Raw genomic sequence first — 22,023 nt, forward strand, 5'->3', positions numbered from 1 at the left:
TTTATAAACCGCAGAAAGCAGCAGAAATTATTGTTTGGTTATAAAATAACTTGGTTTCACACGGGAAACAACCCGAGTTCATCTGTGTGAAAGTTTTCTAAATCTAACTTGGGTTGAATCACATGTTTCCAATGAAACATTGGTTTGTGTGCATGCTTGGTACCCCATTGTGCTGCTGTCTGGGGAGACCTGAGCCAGGTTGGGTTACCTAATAATTAGTGGAAGGTGTGACCTCTATCGCTATACTAAAGAAACTGCTTGATTAAACTGCACAAAGTGAAAAGTCACCTATAGTGGATTTGGAAACTCTGCCCGTGCATCTTTCTAGAGACAGAACAGACTACAAAAGTTTTTTTTTTTTCTCATCATTTATCTACAAAGCTTTTAAAACATACATCATTGAAAATACTGAAGTGTAAGAATAAATATTTAAAAAAAGTACAACGTAAGAAATATCCAATAATTGAAGCCATGATGCTACAGTGAAAGATAGACTGTCGTCTACTGTGCTTCACTCGGTGTGTTCAGAGCCGTGCTATGACACGATCGTAACAAAGTGCAGTCGAAAACGCCCACCAGTCACTCAAACAACGTAGGGCATATATGGAAATTAAGATATAGCTTTTAAATAGCAAAGAAACATTTCTCATGTGAAGCTTAAGTAGTATCTGATGCTAAGAATGGAGTTGGATGCTGCTATTGTTAATCGCGGCTCGTGTTTTACTCACAAAATGTACTGACAAAATCAAACTAAACTTTCAACCGAGCGAAAGTAACAAAAATAGGAGATTAACAAAATTAAGATTAACAGAATTTGAAGGCTTCATTCTGACCAGCTATTTAGATCAGCTTGTCACATCAAGCGGCGGCGGGACGTTTGCTGTTCCTTTACACGCCAAAGATTCAGCACGTTACAAGATCCGTTTCAGAGGAACCGTCTGCACTTCATTTTCAGGACGGGCAGAAGAAGATTCGGTGTTTGTGCTGACATGGAATTAGTGATTCTGCAAGCTGAGCCGCTGATTTGCTGGTTTTGAAGCTATATGTGTATTATGTGCACGTGTTAGGGGAGTCCCATCCCGTCTGCAGGAAGCTGAATGCGTCTGCTTCTGCTGCCGTCCTAAACAGAAAGGTCATCTTCTCTTGTCCGGCTGCTTGTTCCGCTGGTTCTGCTGAACCGCCTCTTGTCCTTCTGGCAGAGCAGCAACCTGTCTGAGCCGCCATTCTGAATCTGATGGCAGCCAGGGCTGTAACAGTTAGCATTGGTCGTCAGGTAGCCGCCGTCTTGAATCTGTTTGCTCGTCGTCTCCTCCCATCCAGACTCTGGCAGGTAGCGGTGGATTCGGAGAAGGGCTTCCTCCTCCACTGCAGCGGCCATTTTGTGCTTCTCGGTGGCCATATTCTCAGAGTTTTGTTGGTTTGCCAGACGGTGGTTGGGGAAAGGAAGGGCCAGGAAGTGTGAGGAGCCCATCACACACTGGCTGAAATCTGGAGGCGGGGTCGACGGCGGCGGCGGCGGAGAGAGCTGCCGGCCCGGCGAGCTGTGAGGCGTGACCGTCTTCCCTTTGGAGAAGAACTGCCTGCAATGAAGAGTTTGATTATGCTGTTGTGTAGTATTATGGTATAGGTTTAAAGTATTTAGATATCTCCATGTACTCAGATAGGGCAGATTGGGGGATGGGGGGGGGGGGGGGGGTCTGGTGGATGTGAGCCTGTTTCACTGGGAAATACAGCACTTGCAATGCAAATGTTTAATGCTTGACTCTTATTATTGATCAGACTTTATTACTCTGTGTGAAGGATGATTTGTGTATCTCGAATTGTGGCTAGCTAGACTAATATATACTATGCTATAGTACACCATGTACAAATGCAGTTAAACTGCCATTTTGCCAAGGGTCTGTGCAATACTGGGATTAGATTTGATTTCAGATTAAGAATTGTGTAATTTTATTATACGTTCTGTGAGTTGTCAAGGCTGTGTTTTTTATTTTTTTTTATCTTATGTGCATTCTATTATGCCATATATGATTACCATTTCATTTTTGCATGGGGACAATAAAGCAATCGAGTTTCATAAGCATTCTTTCACATCTACTTTTAAAGGACTAACTTGAAGCGCTTATCGGTCGCCCCCCCAGCATCCTTCATTCCTATTTTAAATGGATTGATTCCAGTTATTGTGCATTGATTTGACTTCATCTTTGAGAGGACCTTTTATTAACATTTCCCTAATAATTTTTGAGACCTTTAAGAGAGGCGAATTGCAATCACATGCTTCGTTGTGGCAAAACTAAAATCTCTAAGGCAAGTGAATATTGACAATGCAAGCTTTGTCAATAACTGCTTTACAAAGAGGACTTCTCAACAAGCTTTAGGGTCTTGCACACTAAACCGTCCTCTAACCAGGGGGACAATGACGTGCATCCACACTGAAAGGTAAAGCGCAGATGGACCTTCCAAGTCTCTGTAAACATGATCGATTTTCTGCTCTTGGCTCTTTTCTAATTGAAAGGAAGGTTTCTGCAAAACAGAAGTAGCCCACCAGCAGTCAATTTAACGAAAACAACTTCTCCAGGCCTCAGAGAACACGCAAGGCACACACACACAAAGAGAACACAAAAGGCATTGTGAGCCCAATACGCAAAGACGGCGTTCCTACCTGCAACAGTGTCTCCATGCCAGGTGATGCAGTTCCAGCATGCTGAGGACCAGAGACACGGCTGACACGGCCAACATGAACACGATGAAGACGTTTTTCTCCGTCGGCCTGGAGACATAGCAGTTGACTGGATGTGGACACGGCCAGGCCTGAGGGAGCGGGATGGAGGCAGGTATGGATTTAAATATGGTAAACACTTCTGATGCTTTGAACGAGTTCAGAAAGATTTCAATTTGTTTTTACCTTGCAAACATACAGAGGATTAAGGAAGATCCCATACAGGAAGTACTGGAGACACAGAAACACCACCTGTATACGGACGTCCAATCACAGCAGTTGCATTCATTTACTGTGAGTCTTACATACCGAAGGAGGAAATACTCTGACGCAAGCAGCTTAAAGGTGTGTTACGTTTGTGTCGGCCATTCATTTGGAGTCACCTGTTGTTACCTGGTCAATATAATTCCAGTATTTATTCCAGTTCTAATTTGGAATTCAACATTTCCTGATTGTCACGTCTCGCTTATAAGATGCGTGATCAGAAGTACTAAAGAGAAGTATAAGTATGTATGTAAGTATGTAGTGAAGTAGTAGCATGTACCTCCATGATGCTTCGTATCACTATACTCAGCATGTAGGTCTGCAGCAGCGCTCCCCTCAAATGGATTCGACCTGTAGAAAGACCTTCCCTTTTTTCCTTCTGTCCATCCCTCCCCCCTTTGCCTCCTTCCTCTTGGCCATTTCCTCCACCCGGGTCTTCCTCTCCCCCGTCCTCCTCTCCTCCTTCCTCCTCCCTACTCCTCCTCTTCTCCTCTCTGCGGACAGTGTGCATGGCGTGGCCCACGTAGATCAGACTGGGCGTGGACACAAACACAATCTGGAGCACCTGGGAGAAGATCCGGACGATTTACAGCTAAAAAGGCTAAAGTCACACTTTATCATTGGTGAAGGCAAGACTTCTAAAATACCTTTATTTGATTTAACAGAGAAAGTAATCAAACATGACATTTAGGTTCAAATATACTCCGCGTTGCTTCTGCAAATTCGTTTAGCTTCAAGAATGTTCTTCTCTGTGTCCAAAGTGCGGCTTTCAGTTATCAATGTGCATTTCCCACTCCTTCTTGTTTGGTCTTCCTTCAATTAGAGCAGGATTAATCATTCATTGCAGACACATTAGAATGACTAATGCTAGACCATATCTCATCTGCTGATGGTTTAGCATGTGGGGGGGGGGGGGGGGCAACGGTCAGGGCTTCAGGGCTTCAGTGTAGACGACATTATTTGATTTGAACCAAAATGTCCTATTTCATTTGTTGTAAATCCTATTAGAACGTTTAAATCTAATGTAGGGATTGAGAGAAAATTCTGGATTAATTTGCATACAATTGTAGATTAAGTTAAGAGGAGACAATAAGCTTTGGTGTACAACAAACGAGCGCTAAAAGGTTCATCATCACGATTTACTAATTGACAGCACAAACACCAGTAACCTATCCCTGGCCTACAGATTTGTCTTGCAACCCCTTTTAACGTTGTTGTGTCTCTGTTTGTCACATGCCATGTGGTTGTGTGTTTTACCCAGTATCGTATGTGCGCTATGGGGAAAGCTTGGTCATAACAGACGTTCTCACAACCGGGCTGTTCTGTGTCACAGTCGAAATCTTCCTGCTCGTCCCCCCACGACGACTCTGCAGCCGTCCCGAGCACGAGTATACGGAAGATGAACAGGATGGTCAGCCACACCTGTGGGGCGGAAGCAAGATGCACAGAGCGATATATATATGTCTGAACCTCAGGAAGAGTAACGCGAGAACTTTGTAGAGATTGTCAGACTTGAAAACAGAAACCATAGATCAGCGCGCACAAGATAAACAGGAAGATTCGGAGATGCATTATTGTTTTGTTTTCAAGCTCAGAGGAAGTCAAACTGGGTCGGTATGCAATGTACGGTATGCAGTGTGTACATGTACGTGTGTGTTTTTTGTTGTACTTTGCCAACAGATGTAGAATGCTCCTGCACTTCCTCCAGGAAGTTTCCCAGTAGACTCCAGTCGGCCATGATTATAGGCTCAGCACGGATTTTTCAGCGCACTCGGAGATTCTTAGCTGACAAACAGAGAGTGCACAGGTGGGTTGGCTGCAGGTGACTTCAGGTTTAGGCTTCTTCTAATGTTCGTTTCTGATGCAGTTACGTGAATGTATACCACCCACTCTTTGTTCATCTAAATCCACATTTCAATACATCTCTTTTGCTGGTTTAGAAAGTTAAGTAAATGTTTCATCACATCGAGATGGAGACGTTCCTACTGGTTGCTATCTCGGCCCTGTGACTCCCCCCCCGGGCCCTGAGCGCATAAATAAAAAGGTCTATGCCCATGTCTTATTATTAGCTCCACTCTCGGTTCCCACACTCCCTTCTGCCTGTTGTTGGGTAGAGAGACGAAATATGTACTACAAAGACACACACACACACACACACACACACACACGGTCTCCATGGATGTACACAGTGTGTTATCTTTTTTACATAATATACTAACGAGACGATGGACATTTGCTTAATAGTGCCTAAAGGGTTAAGCACCCAATTAAAGTATGAAGTCTTCAGCGATAAAAATTTTTTTGACCCAATTCTGGACACCAGTTAAGTAACTTTGTTCTGAGAGAAAATACTTCAACTGTTAAGTTCCAGTGGTGTCTATTGTTGGGTATTTAACACCAAAGCTGTATTATATAAGCAGACTTTTTCCACTGTCCTACAAATATGCTAGATCTTTGCGGAATGATGGATAATTGGATTTCTATTTGACATTTGTTTCTAATTGCCTCCAGGAAACCGACTTCTGTGTGTCAAAAATCTTTCCAATAAAATCTTTTTTGCTTTCCTTCTTTTTTACATTATTTTTGGTGTTTGAACTGAAGGACACTGAAATGAAACGCAGACATTATCAAATGGCTGCATCTTTTTCTGTCTCCTCTGCTTTAGACTTGAGCAGCGGCTAATGTGGTTTTAGGTAGCTGTGAGCCTGTTTAAAAAAAAAGAGAAAGTCTCCAAAGAGACATCATTTCTTTAAGAACTGTGTGTGTGTGTGTGTGTGTGTGTGTGTGTGTGTAGTTTGTCATTCAAAAGTATTCCCACATCATTAATAACAATATTGCTTCCTTGTATAGACTTTTGCTTGACCTTTTCATACATGCAGGCGTGTGTGTGCATGTATGGGTGTGTGTGTGTGTGTGTGTGTGTTTGTGTGCCCACTGTCCAGTACTTATTGTTCTGCATCCTGTACTGATAATGTACACACACACACACACACACACACCTCGCTTTCTTCTGTTGGTTTACAATACAAATACAAATAGGATGTTTTTCCTCTGATAACAGCCTTTATTTAGAACTTACACTATTACTCTGAGATGTGAATCAGAAACATTAGTCAAATAAATCAAACATTTACGTCTTTAGTCCGCATGCAATCTGTGGGATGAGAACAATTCCAGGTTCCAGGCAACACTAGATATGAAACTACAGGGAATATAGTAAATAACTATATTCCCTGTACGTTTAAACTGAGCCTGTAAAATCCCAACCTGTGATGGCTTTCTATCCTGCAAACTATGCAGATGCTTTTCATTTTACATCATTTGACAATGTTTTCGATGTCATCTCATCTCATCAGATGCATGATGCATCCGGAGCCACGAGCCTTTAAAAACAAGATCGTCCTCAGTCCTCACTGAATGGGAATGAGTGGAGTTCAAGTTTTGTCTTTAATTGAGAAGCAACTTTGAGACATTTTGGGATTTGTTTTTGGCTAACTTTGTTTTCCAGTCCGGCACCTTGATTAATCTTTTTTAATTTAAGAGTTAACTGTTGGTTCAGAACCACAGACAGCGCTGTTGTTGTATTACGCTAACTTGCTGTCCACAGTATTGAAACAAATCAGATCGATAGACGAGATGAGACTCCTCTGACATTTTGAGAGAGTTCTTTCAAAAGACCAGCAAACAAACACATGCCAGCAAACACGCCACCGCCATAACAAAGAGAAATGCCATTCTCTCTCTCTCTCTCTCTCTCTCTCTCTCTCTCTCTCCCTCTCTCTCGCTCGCTCTCTCTCAACCCAGCCGGCCAGACAGATGGCCGTCCACCATGAGCCTAGATTCTGTCCAAGGTTTCTGCCCGTTAAAGGGAAGTTTTTCCTTGCCTCCGTTGCTCTTGTGGGTCAAGTTGGGTTCTGTGTTTCCCTGCAGGTCTTTCCCTGCTAATCCTGTAAAGTGCCTTGAGATGACTTTATGTTGTGATCTGGCGCTATATAAATAAAACTGAATTGAATTGAATTGAATCAAAAAAGGTTTTAAAAAAAAGAAAAAGATCCAGGCCACTTTTTTTTTTTTACATATTTTCCCCTCTGCGTTACCTCCTTGTTGGAAGCATTAAGCTAGAAATGTTATTTAAATAAAAACAACAAACATACAATAGCTTCTGGATGTTAAACCTCTTCATTATACTATATTGGAAATTCATTAGAGATTAAAAAAAAAAAAAAAAAAAAAAGATGGAAGTTGAATTAAATGGAAATGTTTGAAATTTATAATAATCAACATGTAAATAAATATTTAGCAACTTCAACACTGTCTTAGAGCATACAAGCTATCTATAGGCGTTAGTCCACCTGGTGAATACTGGTGCATACTATACCCTGATGCAGAAGAGAGAGGCAGGGAACTGCAGATGGCTTCAGAATAGTTTAACAAGTCTTTGTCAAGTAGCTTCTTTCCTCTTCCTCAGCAGCTAAGGTGCCCTTGAGCAAGGCACGTTTCCGTTTTCTCAATTTTTGCCGTACAAGATACTTATTGTCGTCGAACTACAGTCTTCCTTTAGTCAATTAGTCAATTGTTGTCCGCATCTAGTTCTGGACCTGAGGTGCTTTCAGGCTGTGAGCAGAGAACAAGACAGCTAAAGAGACAAAAGAGAATTATCCGGAGAAAGTTGAGCCAAGCTGGGAGCTCGATAGTCAGTCCGCTTTTTGTCCAGAGGTCTAAAACTGAACTGAAATGTTCCTGAGACTGAGTATGAACCAGCCTCTTTCTTTCTCTCCATTTCTCCCTCTCTCTCTCTCCCTCCCTCTGTCTACATCTATAGTAGGGGAAGAGGGCCCGGTGCCTTGCTGCCTGCTATTCAACCCTTATGTGTGTGTTTGTGGCGTCTGGCATCTGAAGGAAGTCAGATATTGTCCTTGACACAATGGCTGCAGGTTCCAGTTCCAGTCCATTCTTCTCCCCATGTCTGTCCGCGACCACCCGTACACACACCCACGTTTATTTACCTTCCATCGACTATCCACTTTTATTCACTTATTATTGATATTAATATGCAGACTTAAAATATCAGAAATGAATTCTCTGCAATTTGTCACACACCGTCCATTTAAATGTTAGCATTTCAACACTAAAGGGACAAGTGCTTAAAACTGTTCCTGCCAATAGCTAGCTGAGAGGCTTGCTATCAACCTCCCATCCGTGCAGAATGACACAGCTGAAGCTTTGCTTAGCTAATTGGCATTGAGACTGGAAGCAGGAAAAGGCCGATAAGCTGACTCCACCTAAAAGATAACAGAATAATGCCTAAAAGCAACTCTCAAGTCAACGATTCCAGGAATCAACACAAGCTAACTTCTCAGAGAAAAGTAGTCTGATTCTATTATTATTGGGCCATCAGACGAGCTGCTAGCGGTTGCTACATATACATCGTACAGCTGTGAGGGCGATAACGATTTAATATTAAGGTATGTGCTCTTGTACTGTGTGAAGTTTTGGTGAGGTACTTGGTGTGAAGCCTGCAGTGCAGGATGCTGTGTGGATGCACGACTGAACATAATAATGGAAGAAGATTCCTCCACTGCCATGCCATAGGGATGATTGATGATTCCAATCGTTTTGTCTATGTCACGGTCTCCCGTTTTTATTTGCCTCCTTGACCCTTGACCCTGTGCTTCCTTGTTTTGCAGTGTGGGGGCGTGGCCACGGGGGAGTCAGCGCAACGCCTGAGACACACCTGCCAATCATTTTCCATTCAGTACTGTTTGCCATTTAGACCCTTCCCTGCTGACACTCCGGAGCCAGATTATGCCTTTATGCCTCATTGCCGATGGGTGGTTAATATTTTGTGTTTTTGCTTTGGCTGTATTTTTTGGTAACATTTTTCTGGGACCTCAGCCAGTCCAAGGTTTAGTTTTTTTTTTAGCATAGTGTGTTTTCGTTTACTGACTTCTCACGTTTTGTAAAGTTGTTTTTGAGGTCCACCAGCTCGATCATTTCGGCCCGTGATAGTCTATAAGATGGATGGAAGGGTGTTTAAAACATTGCCTATTATCAATTGCAGAAAACTAATCTGTGCTCATGACTGTAAGACAAGGGCTTAAATATCCATGATATTTTTGACTGAAGCGTCTTTAGCCACATTTCTATCATTGTAATGTGCGTATTAGGAATAAAAAAAAAATCTCAATATATATTTGCCCACATCAAGGGCTTCCCCTACTTTTTTCAGCTTGAGGGCGTTTGTTTGAACTCATCCTATTTTATATGCATCACGTCACAGCAATTTCAGAAATAGTTCCGTCTCTTTAGACTGAAGTGTAGATAGCCCAGTTTTAAGCAACATTTTCTGCAGTGAATTGCATCTTTGATCAGCATGGAAAATTTTCAAAGATCGGGACTTTCTTTCATGGAACTTGTGATAGTGTCAAATGCACACTAGTTGCCTCCAGGCCTCAATCAGTGCATGTGCTGCAGCAAAGGAGGTTCATTTAAATCAGTGGCTACACCACGCGTCACATGGTGAACAGCCTTATATCACCAGCTCATTCGTTAACACCAAATGTATGAAATGAGTAATTTTACATTGCACTGACTGGACTATGATGAAGCTTTATCATAATAGGATGTTGTGATGTTGCTCAAGCTAAATTAACATTGCTATGAGTAACCCCCTCTCCGAGTTCCATTTAGTCCTATTTCAGAGGTTCCTACTTTTTTGGTCTAAATAAAGTACCACATTTATCTAAAACAAATATAGTGAGCCTCCTTGGGGTAAAACATGAACAATTAATCACCGGGTAGAACTTTGGCTTCTTGGTGCAACTCGTGACCTTTTTTGGTAAAGAACAGCTTTTTAAACAACAATGTATTCTTTTCATAGCATCTCCAGCTTTGAGAAACAAGGCTGTCTTGTTCTCATGGCTTCAGGCTGTTAGAATCTTTCCAATTATCACAAAAAGCTGTTTGAGAAACTTCTTCTTATCCCCGAGTAATTCTTGGATCCAAAGTGTTGGTGTTAATAATTTATAGTGTTTTTTCCTAGGTTTGCCATACGTTTGGCCAGCTAAACATGCAGATTTTTCAATATGTGACCCACATATTTGATCAAGGGTGGTCCGGTGGCACAGTGGTAAGCGCTGTTGCCTCACAGCAAGGAGGGTGTGGGTCCGAATCCGACTTGTGGCCTTTCTGTGAGGAGTTCGCGTGTCTGCGCAGGTTCTCTCCGGGTTTGGTATTAGGGGTCACAAACCAAACTGGCTTAAAGGATTTCTCTGTTCTCTATTGTGGGCTTGTTTTTTTGTTTTTTTGTTTTTTTCCACTTCCGCTTCAAACTCTCTGTCCTCTTCACCCTCTGTCTCTCTGGTGTGACTGTCAGCTGTGTTTTGGGGATGTGCTGGGGTTCAGATAAACCCGTCCAACTGGTGTGCCCTGTAACACCAATATAACGCCTCCTAAAAATACAACCAAGAGTTCAGCCAGAGTGTGTGAACATCATTTGTGTTTGTGTTTGTGTGTGTGCGCTTTAAAGGAAAGGAATGTAATCGTTCTTCTCTTGAGCCTCATGGATATTGATAACAGAGGTGTGATGCATGCAAAGACATAGAACAGACAAAAACACACACACACACACGTGTGGCGTGAGCACGGGAAAGAAGAGGATGACAGGAGGTAAAAGTCTGCTCATACTCTCCTCGTGTCTCACAGGGGCTGGCGATTGTTTCAACAGAAAAATACCCACAATTCATCATTGGTTCAGGGCATAAACATGTACACACACATCAATGTCCTAAGAACATCACAAATATAATTTGTGAAGTTCAAAGGGTTAAAAATATATATATTTTTAAATCATTATAAATTTGTCATTTTTGCTATATGTCATTCGACATATACATTTTTAGAAGAAAGCAGTCCTCTAATGTATGTTTGAACGCTAAAAGTTGTAACAAGGAGTTTCACCTACGTCAGTACACACTTTTATCAGAATTAAATGGACTTTAGTAGCATAATTACTAATTTAAAACGCTATAACAAAATTTAGAATAGACCACACCCACAATTTTCCATAGGTGTCATGCTCGCCCTTTCCAATGTAAATGGTCTTTTAAATGAAAACATTTCCATCTCCATACTCCAGCGGAGTATTCAGGTCAAATGCTCTGAATCATTTTGATTGATGACTCTCACATGGTTGGAGTGGAGATCAGACTCAGTACTAACATTTTATTCTGTCACAGTAATCTGATTTTTATTTTTACAAATTCAGCTGACTATTGCTGACTCATTTACACAACAACAAAGTTTCTGGTTTTTTTTGATACTTGTATGTCAATACTTCAGATCCTTTGATTTCCAATGCATCAGATCAGTTAATGAACTATAACTAGTCCACAGCATAATAACCTGCTACAATGAGATAAATAACTGTGCATTTGAAATATATGAATGCTACTTAATTAGATGAGTTTTAATGTGTTCTATGAAACAGACACTCAAACCCTCAATTGTTCAAATATTTAAAAAAAAATCCCATCACTGTCTCATGAGCAAGGGTAGCACGGTGGCACAGTGGTACGCTGTTGCCCCATATCAAGAAGGTCGTATAAGTGCCTTGGGTCATCTATTCCAATAAATAGTTCCATTTAGACTAATTGGTTAGGCTTTTGGCTGCCCCCTATACTCCCACAACCACCTCACCCCCAGGAATGATAAATTGGCACTTTAAAAAAAAGATCTGATCAAAAGGCTTGCGGCAGGAATTGCATCCGGCGTAAAACTTTGCCAGAATTAAGCATGCAATCGATTAGAAGGTTGACTTGCTGTGGCGACCCCTGACGGGGCAAGACGAAAGAGGAAGAAGATGATCAAAGCAAAGATAGAATATAATAATGTGAAGACATTATGAAAAATTAATTGTCAGGGTGATAAAAACTGGAATTATTTGGTGTCAACGTATCTTTTATATGCAAAAATCTCATGTAAACAGATGGATTGCAATGATTTCTCATGTACATTTTTGTGTTTGGAACAAATGCCCTCCATTCTCCTCCTGTAGACAAATTAGTTATGTGATGAACCCTTAAATATTACTCAAGTTTGCCACCAGCATATTTTGACTTCTGATGTTTCTTTAGTGATTCTGGATTATTTTTTTTTAAATCTCTGATTAGAGTTTATTTCCAAGCCAAGCAATAAAATAACTGCTCTTTGATGCTGGTGGGTAGTGGTGATTCCTCACGCTTAATTTATTTTGGTCTGCTGCACATAAATTAGTTTATGCAGTGAAATGCCCTTCAGGGCCTCTACTAAAATATTATATTTGATTTCTAAAAATATTTTATTTTATTTCTAAAAGATATTCCTGATCCTTCTGTTTGTGTTTTTGGGAACAGTGCCAGTATCGGTGTCACTGAATAACTTTAAGTGACAGTTAGTCAGTGACAACTGGGTCATTCCTGGCTATTGGTGACTTTTCAGTGTGCTAACCTTTGTGGAAAAAAAAGAATGAAATTAGCCATTGCTGTATGAAAGAGCAAACTTATCTATCTGTCTCTCCAGACTTAAACAGTACTTTAGTCTATAGATCAAACATGTTTTGGATTTTTTTTCAAATGTGGTTTACTTTCTTCATAATGTAGACTAACAGGGTGGAAATTTAAGAGTAGGACATACAGATTAACACCATAAAACTGGCAAAAAAAAAAAAAAAGGCAACAGATTGTTGATTCTCACCTCACTTTGCTCCTTGAATTTTCCTCCTAAAGAGAGATTACACTTCCTGAATGTTAGTTCATGGGAATTTAATATAAGACCCGCCCGGTCATCAGCTGATTCGTTTTGGCTTGTGATCAATTGAGTCAATCGTGGAAGAGCTAGAACCCGGAAGAGCTAGAGTAAGTGGCCGGGGAGAGGGAAGTCTGGGCTTCCCTGCTTAGGCTGCTGCCCCCGCGACCTGGCCCTGGATAAGCGGATGAAGATGGCGGATAACTAGAAGCGGATGTAGAAGTGTTTTGTCTCAAACTAAAAAAAACACTTATGTGACCATGTTGGTAATCATTTTTGACCCAGATGATATTTTTTGAACAGCTGTCCCAATGTGTTGGATTTCTCAGTTTTTCTCTCACTTAATTAGTGCTTATCAGCACTAATCGGTTAATCGGTCTTCTCAGAAGTGTCTCAGCCTGACAACGATGAGCTGTTTGACTGCGCGTGACAGCGCAGGGTTCTGACTGACCTGCGGTCCTGTCATCATCAGCTTTTTTAACTAACTTGTTACTGAGGGAAACACACACACTCACACACACTCACTCACGCACACACATAATGTCAAGCTGCACCTTGTTTCATCAATTGTTTCTGATCAATCACTCTCTGTCCCTCAGAGCCCACATAGAGCCGGTAAGGACACCCTCCACATCCACACACAAATAGTTATTCTCTGTAATAGCGCCTGCAATCGGATTTAGATTTCAAGAATCCCATCTTATTATAGCTTCTAGATTCTTCTTTCCATCAGCTGGTCTTTTTGTGTTCATAGTGATGATTTCAGAAGAGCTTCAGATGGAGGTTGATGCAACGGATGGAGCAGAAGATGAAATGACAGAAGAGGAGTGGAGCACGAGAGTGGCTGAACTAGATGGCGTAAAGTATTCTAAACTTCTATAAACTGTCCAGTCTGCACTTTCACTCCCATCGATTGAACAACTTTATTCCAAGTAAAACAAATCGAACTGATTACTTTCTTGAAACACGTTAAAATCTCCATGAGGTGATTATCTTAGTCTTAGGAAATTAATAACTTAATTTATTTCTGTCTTCTTATGTACGCTATGAAAAGCAGTATTTAGTCAAATAATGTGTGCATTTATTATTTTACAGAAAATGTAAGTTGCTACAAATAGTACTATAACAAATATTGCGCATTAATCGATCTACTCTTTGTGGATGCTGATTATACATTCATGACGTTTAGTAATAGTTCATTGTTTCATGTTGATATAATGTAGTTTTGTATTCAGGCTGTGAAGTTGACCCTGGTTTTATACAACTCTTTCTCTAATAAAAATTTGAACAAATAAACTGACAAATATTTATTTTTTTAAATTAAAAATAGGGCATTTAAGCATGATTCTCATTACAGTGTTCATGTAATCTTCACGTCAAAGTATACATACAATACTAAATAAAAGGATAAATATAAATAGGTCATAATTTTTTTATAAAATAACTATGAGAACAAATAACTGTAGAAGATTTATTTTAAAAATAAAAACTTATTTTTTGACTTGCTAGGATGAAAACAAATTCCGGAAACCTAAAGAAAATTATTTATACGCTATATTCAATACACTGCATTCAGCCATCAATAAGGCCTCCAAACAGGCTCCTCCCTTCTCATAGAAAGACACGCCCCTTCAAAATAATTATTCAGAGCCGTGACGGCATTGCGGTCCTCCCCCGTAGTTTGGAGTTGTTGGTTGGGTCCGTAATACAAGCTACTATGCTGGAACGAACCACTCTGGCTCAATGGAGGGGGAGGAGTTACGTATGAGTTGTAAGGTGTGTGCTGAGAGTAGGAAAGGGGCGGAAGATGGGGCATTCTGGGATTTGGAGTGAAGGAGGTGCTTAATGAAGACACCTGACCCAGAAACGGCGACTCATTGGCCCACAGAGAGGAAGAAAATGATCTGCAATCTGGAGACAGACAAAGTTAAATAATATAAATATTCTAATCAAAATATTTATATTAAAAATACCAAATTTCCCTTCATCAATATTTTGCAAATATGTATTATCATTGACAAAACTGCTGCTGCTCGGTAATATTTCATATCAAGGCTGAAAATGTGCTTTTGCATGTCCATATTGTTGCATAGATGCAGTATAAACACATTAAAAACAAAAACAAAAAACCAAGAATGATAAAAGCATACCTAATAAGGGATTGCTGCTGCATGACCTGAAGACTCCCTGCTTCATCTCCTTCTGCCGCTGTCCTGGCAGACAGAAGAATAAAGTCATTTTGTTTAAAGGTTTGGATAAAGCCCTTAAAATTAGATAACATTTAAATGTTCTTGTTGCATACTTACGTCTTGGCAGCCGCTGTCCATCTACTGTCACCTTAATTGCTTTGTGTAAGGTGGCAATCTGCGGTGGCGACGTCAGAACATTGATGGAAAGTGTGAAACTCTTGCCTGAAACAATACATACATATATATAGTATACCTGTAGGAAAAAAGTACGAGTTGCGATAATGTGTTACGCTAAACTTAAGATGTCTTGAAATCTCAAACATTTTATGTAGACCGGATCTCGCACTAAGGTACAGATTTTAGCTGCGGACTACAAATCACATTTTTTTTCCAGGATAGGAGGACTTGTTTTGAAGTGGTTTTGCAACATCATCAAAATAATAGGCAAATTGTATAGAAATACCCATCCATGATATTCCAGCGGACTCACATCAGAGTTGTAATGCGGATAACTGATTATGAATTAAATTACAAGGCAACGCCATCCATGCTGATTGGCAGACGATCAAACAATGACTAAACAGATTGGCTTAGTCCCGCGTGAAGGGGCACCCGTGATTCTGAATGTGTTGACCCTCCAATGCGACTCAACCCTTGGCGGAGTCTGCGCACCTCTCCCGCTGCGACCTATGAAACGGAGGTCATTGAAGTGGGCGTAGCCTTGCTTCGTGGTTGCTGTGGCGTTGCGTAGCTCAGCGCTGCTGTTGTCTTCGTTGCCCGCCATCACTGTGACAACAACACCATCTGGCACATCGTTCCCCAGGGCAACCACCTGGAGGATGGAGAGGGGTTAGGACTGGTCCTTTACTACGGTGTAGGAGGAGTCACTGAGCGTATAACCTTTGTGGTTATGAACAGAAGACTCAAGTAGACACACAGATTCCTCACAGTGAACGCTGTCGGCAGGGTTTTGTTACACCTCCAGTGTCGTGGCAGGCTGCTGCAGAGGAAGTTTGGACTGTCGGTCTGCACCAGGCCTCTGGGTGGTGCTGTGCTGCACTGATGAAGGGTCCTGACCTCATGATCGTCCAACTGGCCTTTGGCGGGTGGCGGTGTAGGCCGATGCTTCACTACAGGTTCTGAGAGAGAGATGATGTTCCCATCTTTATTATGCGCTTCTGTAATTTTTGCTTTATTGCACTTTAATGCTATTTCACTGTTCTGGATTCAAATTTTATGTGGTAGAACAAATTATGATATAAATTAAGAAATAACAGTAATGATCTACGCACGGAAGAATGTTAACGAAATTTGATATGTAAACCAAAAATATTCAGCAAATTGTAATGTTAAAAGTTCCATTACAGTCTGTAATAAAAGGCTCTCCAGCATGTGATCAAAACTTCACAATTCATCTCCAGAGCACCCACACTCACGTCAATTGGGGAGATTTAAAAACGTTAGTCATGAAAAGCCACGCAAGTAAACACGTCACACAGATGCCGCCGGGCAGAAGCTTTCAGGAGTGTGAAATTCAGAACAGGACTCACAAGACTACCCACAAGTCATCAGGCTGCCGAACATGGGGGGAGTTTGACATTTGTTCAAAGGGGGGCAAATAAAAAAAATAACTGACGTGAGTTCAGTAACGGCACGGCACGCACGATGTCCCGTGTCACACGCTAAGGGGGGGTGACCCCTGCCCCCCCCCCCAAAAAAAACTACGCCTACGCTGATGAGTGACTCTGTTCTCCTCTATTCTGAATGGTGTAACTTTTAACACCATATTTGCTTACTTGCAAATGTCAACAATCTTCAAATAATGCAGTATGTATTACTTGAAATATAATACATGTTTAACTTAATGGTATATTTAACAAATTATGTTAAATACAAATTTTAGTAGTGCCTTTTATTTTACTTTTTTGCCATATTCTGTTTTTCTTCGCATGGAGGGAGACTGGTAAGAATTACGTTTTACTACGTAGTTCTTGCTAACTTGGACAAAACAGCAACATTTGCTTGTCTTCACTAATCAATAATCACTTTAATAAATGACTTTCACAGTTTGTATTATAACACGCTTTGCTGCTAATCCACCCCAATTTCGATCTCCGGAAATCAAAACTAAGCAGAGATTGAGACTTTAACCGGAAAAAGGAAAAAAACCCAAAAGAAACTACAAGCACCAAAATCCCGCGCTTGTCACTGCGTCATCAAATCGCGCCGACAAACTTAAATCAACAATGCATCGTCGACAACGTTTTCTTTACGACTTCGGTGAGAATTTTAAATAGTTTCTGTCCTCTTTCGCTCGCGTTCTCTGCCTCCACTCCTCCTCCGGTACGACATTTTCTTTAAACTAATTTCTGCTTTGTATTTTATCCACCGCAGGGTTTGAATTTGAGGGTTCTGCGCTGTATTGTCATTCAGATTCCACTGCCGGAGGGGAAGTTACTGCGGTCACACCACCTGCGCCCTCCGTATTTGCGTGTGTTTGGACTGTGCGCTCATTTGCCTCAGATCTTTTCTGCTATCTTGTTATTTTAAGCTCTTAGCGCAGGTTCTGTTGTCTTAAGTTTTATTTCGGTGAAATCAATGAGCCAAACATGCGGAAGCGGTTTGCGTGTTGTCCGGCAACTCGCTATTAGCGTCAGAAACGGGCATTTAAACATGTCAACGAGGGGTTCGTTCGGGTTGGAAAATGGATTTCAAAAGGAAAATTCCGACTTTGTAATTTTGACTGCTGTTTTAAACTGTGAGAAAAAGGTCCAAAATAACCAATATAGTTTTTTTTTTATATCCATATCCGAAACTAAAATTCAACTATTTAACAATCAGGTTGAAAAGCTCCACCTTGGAATGATAAAAAAATAAAATAAAAGTGCTCTCCCTCTGTTTTATCCCAGGAGCCGTCCTCCCGTCTTGTTTCACGCTGGTCTGAGACCAGCCAAACAACAATCGAGCTGAGACGCATGGAAGCGTTGAACGACCCTTCCTTTGTGATGGGTAACAATTCTTTTTACACAAGCACCACAAACACACTTTGTCCTCGATGCTTTTTCAGGTGGGAATATTTGTGCAGACCTTTTTGATTATCGGTTCTGCTTCTCAAAGAAAAGCATCTCCAGAGGTAAGTTATTGATCTTGACAATATTCATGTGGCGATAAACGATATATGTTTAGGACAATGTGCTGTTTGAAGGAAAGCTATAGTAGTTTCTGAACTAATTAATCGATTCCTATTATTTTGAACACATTTATTCCTCTGTTTTGGTCACGTCTTTAGGTGTGGGGGTTGTGAGCAGTCCCATGGCTGGTTCCTCCACCTCCAGTTCTAAAGATCGTCCAGTTTCCCGGACCAGTTTCATTCCAGAGCTCCAGAGTATGATGTAAGACAGACAGACAGACAGACAGACAGACAGACACACACACAGAATGAGACTCACCCCAGTACAGCAGTGGGCTGTTGGTGCTGAACAAACTGTTTGAAGCCATCAGAAACTGTCTGCAAAAGTACAGAACCACAATAAGTATCATTGCAGATAATAAATACGAGGCATAAAGATTAAAAAATTTTTTATTTGTGACTGAATTATTTTTAACTTAATTTTATGTATACCCACAAACACACATGGATTTTTTTTATGTTTGTCAAACACTTTTTTAAGTGTGTGTGTGTGTGTACTTGGGTACTCACCTTCAGTAGCGTGTGGACTGCAGACGGATGATGTTGGTGGTCAGAGAGGTTGAAACCCGACTAAACCCTAAAACCAACCGATATCTTGAAGCCAACCTCTGAACCTGAAGCCGAAGCGCCCACAACCCCAAACCAAAACCCTCATCACCTGTATGACTGACAGCCACAAACAGCCAATCACAGAACAGATAAGGGGTGGGTGGGGGGTGGAGCAAACAAGGGGGGGCTGCTGAAGACATGGAGGGAGAGAGATTCAGGATGTGGGATTGGGTTCGGCTGCCACCATAGATGCAAATTTGAACAAATTGTGGTCATTGTATGTGTCTGTGCATGAGGACTGGAGGGAAAGGTGCACGGAGAGAGAACGACGTGTAAAGATCATTACATCTACAATCGGATTAGCCAATTATGCTCTTTTTGTTAAACATCCTAAATGATGAGAATTAGGATTAACTGTGTATCTGTGATGAATAAGTGCACATAGTTGGTGAAATTTATTTTCCATCACCTTTACACTGTACATACACTTAATTTCTTTCACGATCATGCAGCTCTATTCTTTGTGTTACAATTAACTTGTGTACCAATGCCAGCATTATACTTTATTTAAAAGCCTTCCTAAACACGATTTTCTACCAAATCATTTAATGTACAAGAGACATTTCGCTAATAATTTTGTATAAACATATTGAACTTTTTTCTATTTATTTTATATTTACAGTGAACATCTACGTAACTTCTCTGTAAAGTTTTTGACGTTTTTCTTCAATAGCTCTGATTTAGTATGACGTGTGTTTGTCAGGTTTGCGCTGGGAGATGCTCAGAAGCCTTTTCAGGAGACGGCAGCTCTGGTGGAGGACATCGTTCACACGCAGCTCACTGGCATGGTAACAGTGCAAATATATATCTATATATAAAAAAAAAAAAATCACAGCAACTTGAATTTCTCTTTACTACAGCACTGCTCAATGCAGCTCATAGTTCTTATCTAGTTCTGGGCATGTAATGAACTAATAATTGTGTCTGAGGCTGCTTGGTGATTGGCTCCTTTATCAGCTGCATCAGGCCTGCGAGGGAGCAGCTCTTCGTGGATCGAGGGCCATTTCATCTGAGGACATCCTGTTTCTGATGAGGAGGGACAAGGTAACCGAAACACAATAAATATAATCTCAACTTTTACAGTATGGAATTAATAAAGATTATAATGACTATCCTCACCTTTCCCTTTCTCTCTCTCTCTCTCTCTCTCTCTCTCCCTCCCTCCCCTAACCAGAGGAAATTGTCCAGGATATTAAAGTATCTCCAGTTCAGAGATTACAAATCCAAATTATTCAAATGTCTAGAAGATGAAGACTCTCAGCTAGAAACTGGTACAATCATAGTCGCACATACACATTTCTAGTTTTTGATTACAGAAGATCAAAATTACAAAGTGAAATCTGTATGAAATATTTTCATTTGAACTGACGATTTTCTTTTACATTTGATTTTAATTGGGTTTTTACATCCTGGTTGGGTGCAGCATGCGCCGCTGGGGGTAACCAGAGGAGGCAGCGATTGGCTCAGGATTTTCTAGCGTGGATGGATCAGACTGGCGAATTCCTGTCATTGACTGAGCGGCAGGAAGTAGACCTTGTCAAACAGGAGCGGATGGAGGTCAGAGGTCACGTGGATGTCTTCACTCAGCCCTTAACTGTCTATAGTGTCAATTAAAGTATTTTAGAGACGGTCAAATGTTAAATTCCTTGCTTTTGTGTGCCTCTGCATCTCCAGAGGGTCGAGCGTCATACTCGATCCATGGACCAGGCCCAGTACTCTGAGTTCTGTGAGAGTCGACAGCTCAGCTTCGGTAAGATTTTCCTCAAATGATCTAAATGCAACTTGAATGTTTTTTAAATGAGTAAGTTTGTCTTGTGTTCCCAGCTAAGAAAGCATTAAAGTTCCGGGAGTGGCTGGACTGCAGCAGTTTAGAACTGAAGCCCAACGGCTTGGCTATGGAGATGATGTCCTACCTGGCCTATGAAACTGTTGCCCAGGTAAGTTGGTTCTTCATTTTGCTCACGTCTGTAAACACATTTCCAAACGGTCATAACATCTGTCACGTTTGTTTCCATCACTCTTCTGCAGATTGTTGATCTGTCTCTGTTGGTAAAGCAGGAAATGGTTGCAAAGGCTAATCCCATCAGCTCCGTGATCTCTGCCAGCTACATTAACTACAACACTTACCCTGAGGCATGTACACACACACACACACACAACCTAGACACAATCAGTTATTAAATAATCACCATCTTTCTCTCCACCAGGTGAAAAAGGACCCAGACTCACCTGAAGCCACTCCCCCTTCCACACCAGGTTCCTCCCACTCCTCAAAGCCCCTCCTACAGGGTAATGGGAGTCTGGACAGGGCAAGGCAGAGGAAACGCAAGAAGGTGTGCATGAAGTCTGCAACCTTCTTACATGTAGACTGGCTGTTTTATATCAAAAATAGATTTTGTGGACAGCTCGGTATACGCCATCTAATTTTATTCCTCTCTCAAAACCTCATCTGCAGAAATAAGAGTGAAAATGTGACCTTGTTGTCCAGTGTTACATTTTTTTTTACTTAACAGAAAAACAAACAAAACGAAGCAACAGATACAAATAATTAATAATAAAAAAAAAAGCAACTACAAACATTGTTCTGAGACCGGGCTTTTCACATGAATGAATTGCCATTGCAATAACTTAAGGTGAAGGGTGGTTTGTGACATTAAGAAAGTCATTGATTAAATCCCATTTTCTTTCAAAGACAGGTGTTTGTAACTAATTGTGCAGTCAATTGTAACCATTGTGCTATTGTAGGTCGGTCAGGTTTCATCCAATCCAACAGATTGTTATAATTTTTCTTGCAGTCATTAGCAAAAGATGGAGTACAAATTTTTGATCATCCAGTGTTACATTAAAGCGGTATTTGTTTCAGAGCTGTCCGGCCACAGTGGAGCCTCCCAGTGGAGCCATCCAGCCCTGTCACATCAGAGAGGCTATGAGAAGATACAACTACAGACACACAGTATGTACGCACAATACCGGAATCGCCATTGATAAGGCTTCATCCATCCAGCCATATCTGAAAGTGGGAAAAAATGAACCAGTAACCAATGTAAAAAAAAAAAGAATGTCTTTACACCTACGACGCAAAGTTTGTGCCTGTAACTCCTAATTCACAGGGACACCAGTTTAAAGTAAATCCTCTTCTCTTTCAGGGTGCTTATTCGAAGACTGGGATGGCTTTCCTCAGTTGCTGAAGACAAAGTCCCTGCACAAATATCATTTCTCCTTATTGTTGTAATAAACTTTTCATTTTGTGCTCGAGTAAATTCTACTTT

At 41.0% G+C, this 22,023-nt stretch overlaps 3 protein-coding genes across 3 annotated transcripts; 1 reads left to right on the forward strand and 2 right to left on the reverse strand.

Moving 5' to 3' along the window:
- Positions 1–1,120: 1,120 nt before the first annotated feature.
- LOC137895454 (gap junction alpha-5 protein-like) lies at positions 1,121–4,721 on the reverse strand. Its single transcript, XM_068740921.1, has 6 exons — positions 4,653–4,721; positions 4,241–4,405; positions 3,264–3,548; positions 2,906–2,971; positions 2,663–2,811; positions 1,121–1,580 (listed from the first exon to the last, which is right to left on the reverse strand). The coding sequence occupies exons 1-6, from the start codon at positions 4,719–4,721 to the stop codon at positions 1,121–1,123; spliced, it is 1,194 nt and encodes a 397-aa protein (XP_068597022.1).
- A 9,624-nt stretch (positions 4,722–14,345) lies between these two features.
- On the reverse strand, positions 14,346–18,453 carry runx2a (RUNX family transcription factor 2a). The gene is made up of 6 exons (XM_068741237.1): positions 18,405–18,453; positions 15,904–16,094; positions 15,628–15,787; positions 15,073–15,177; positions 14,917–14,979; positions 14,346–14,677 (listed from the first exon to the last, which is right to left on the reverse strand). Exons 1-6 carry the CDS (start codon positions 18,451–18,453, stop codon positions 14,346–14,348), a joined length of 900 nt encoding a protein of 299 aa, XP_068597338.1.
- supt3h (SPT3 homolog, SAGA and STAGA complex component) lies at positions 18,259–21,974 on the forward strand. Its single transcript, XM_068741238.1, has 11 exons — positions 18,259–18,347; positions 19,458–19,542; positions 19,712–19,798; positions 19,929–20,025; positions 20,178–20,311; positions 20,429–20,504; positions 20,579–20,691; positions 20,783–20,887; positions 20,962–21,087; positions 21,618–21,707; positions 21,901–21,974. The coding sequence occupies exons 1-11, from the start codon at positions 18,268–18,270 to the stop codon at positions 21,940–21,942; spliced, it is 1,035 nt and encodes a 344-aa protein (XP_068597339.1). The 5' UTR covers positions 18,259–18,267; the 3' UTR covers positions 21,943–21,974.
- Positions 21,975–22,023: the final 49 nt, after the last annotated feature.

This window comes from Brachionichthys hirsutus, chromosome 7 (genome assembly GCF_040956055.1).
Source record: "Brachionichthys hirsutus isolate HB-005 chromosome 7, CSIRO-AGI_Bhir_v1, whole genome shotgun sequence".
Taxonomy (NCBI): Eukaryota; Metazoa; Chordata; class Actinopteri; order Lophiiformes; family Brachionichthyidae; genus Brachionichthys; species Brachionichthys hirsutus.

Coding starts and splice junctions, on each gene's coding strand:
- supt3h (XM_068741238.1), top strand. CDS start 18,268: ATGGCTGGTTCCTCCACCTCCAGTTCTAAAGATCGTCCAGTTTCCCGG. Junction 19,799..19,928: donor TTCTGATGAGGAGGGACAAG/GTAACCGAAACA, acceptor TCCCCTAACCAG/AGGAAATTGTCCAGGATATT. Junction 21,708..21,900: donor GATACAACTACAGACACACA/GTATGTACGCAC, acceptor CTTCTCTTTCAG/GGTGCTTATTCGAAGACTGG.
- LOC137895454 (XM_068740921.1), bottom strand. CDS start 4,721: ATGGCCGACTGGAGTCTACTGGGAAACTTCCTGGAGGAAGTGCAGGAG. Junction 3,549..4,240: donor TAGCGCACATACGATACTGG/GTAAAACACACA, acceptor ATCTTCTCCCAG/GTGCTCCAGATTGTGTTTGT. Junction 2,812..2,905: donor ATCCTCTGTATGTTTGCAAG/GTAAAAACAAAT, acceptor CCGCTCCCTCAG/GCCTGGCCGTGTCCACATCC.
- runx2a (XM_068741237.1), bottom strand. CDS start 18,453: ATGGCTTCAAACAGTTTGTTCAGCACCAACAGCCCACTGCTGTACTGG. Junction 16,095..18,404: donor CAGCCCACTGCTGTACTGGG/GTGAGTCTCATT, acceptor TCTCTCTCTCAG/AACCTGTAGTGAAGCATCGG. Junction 15,178..15,627: donor CATAGGTCGCAGCGGGAGAG/GTGCGCAGACTC, acceptor GTATTGTTTCAG/GCAAGAGTTTCACACTTTCC.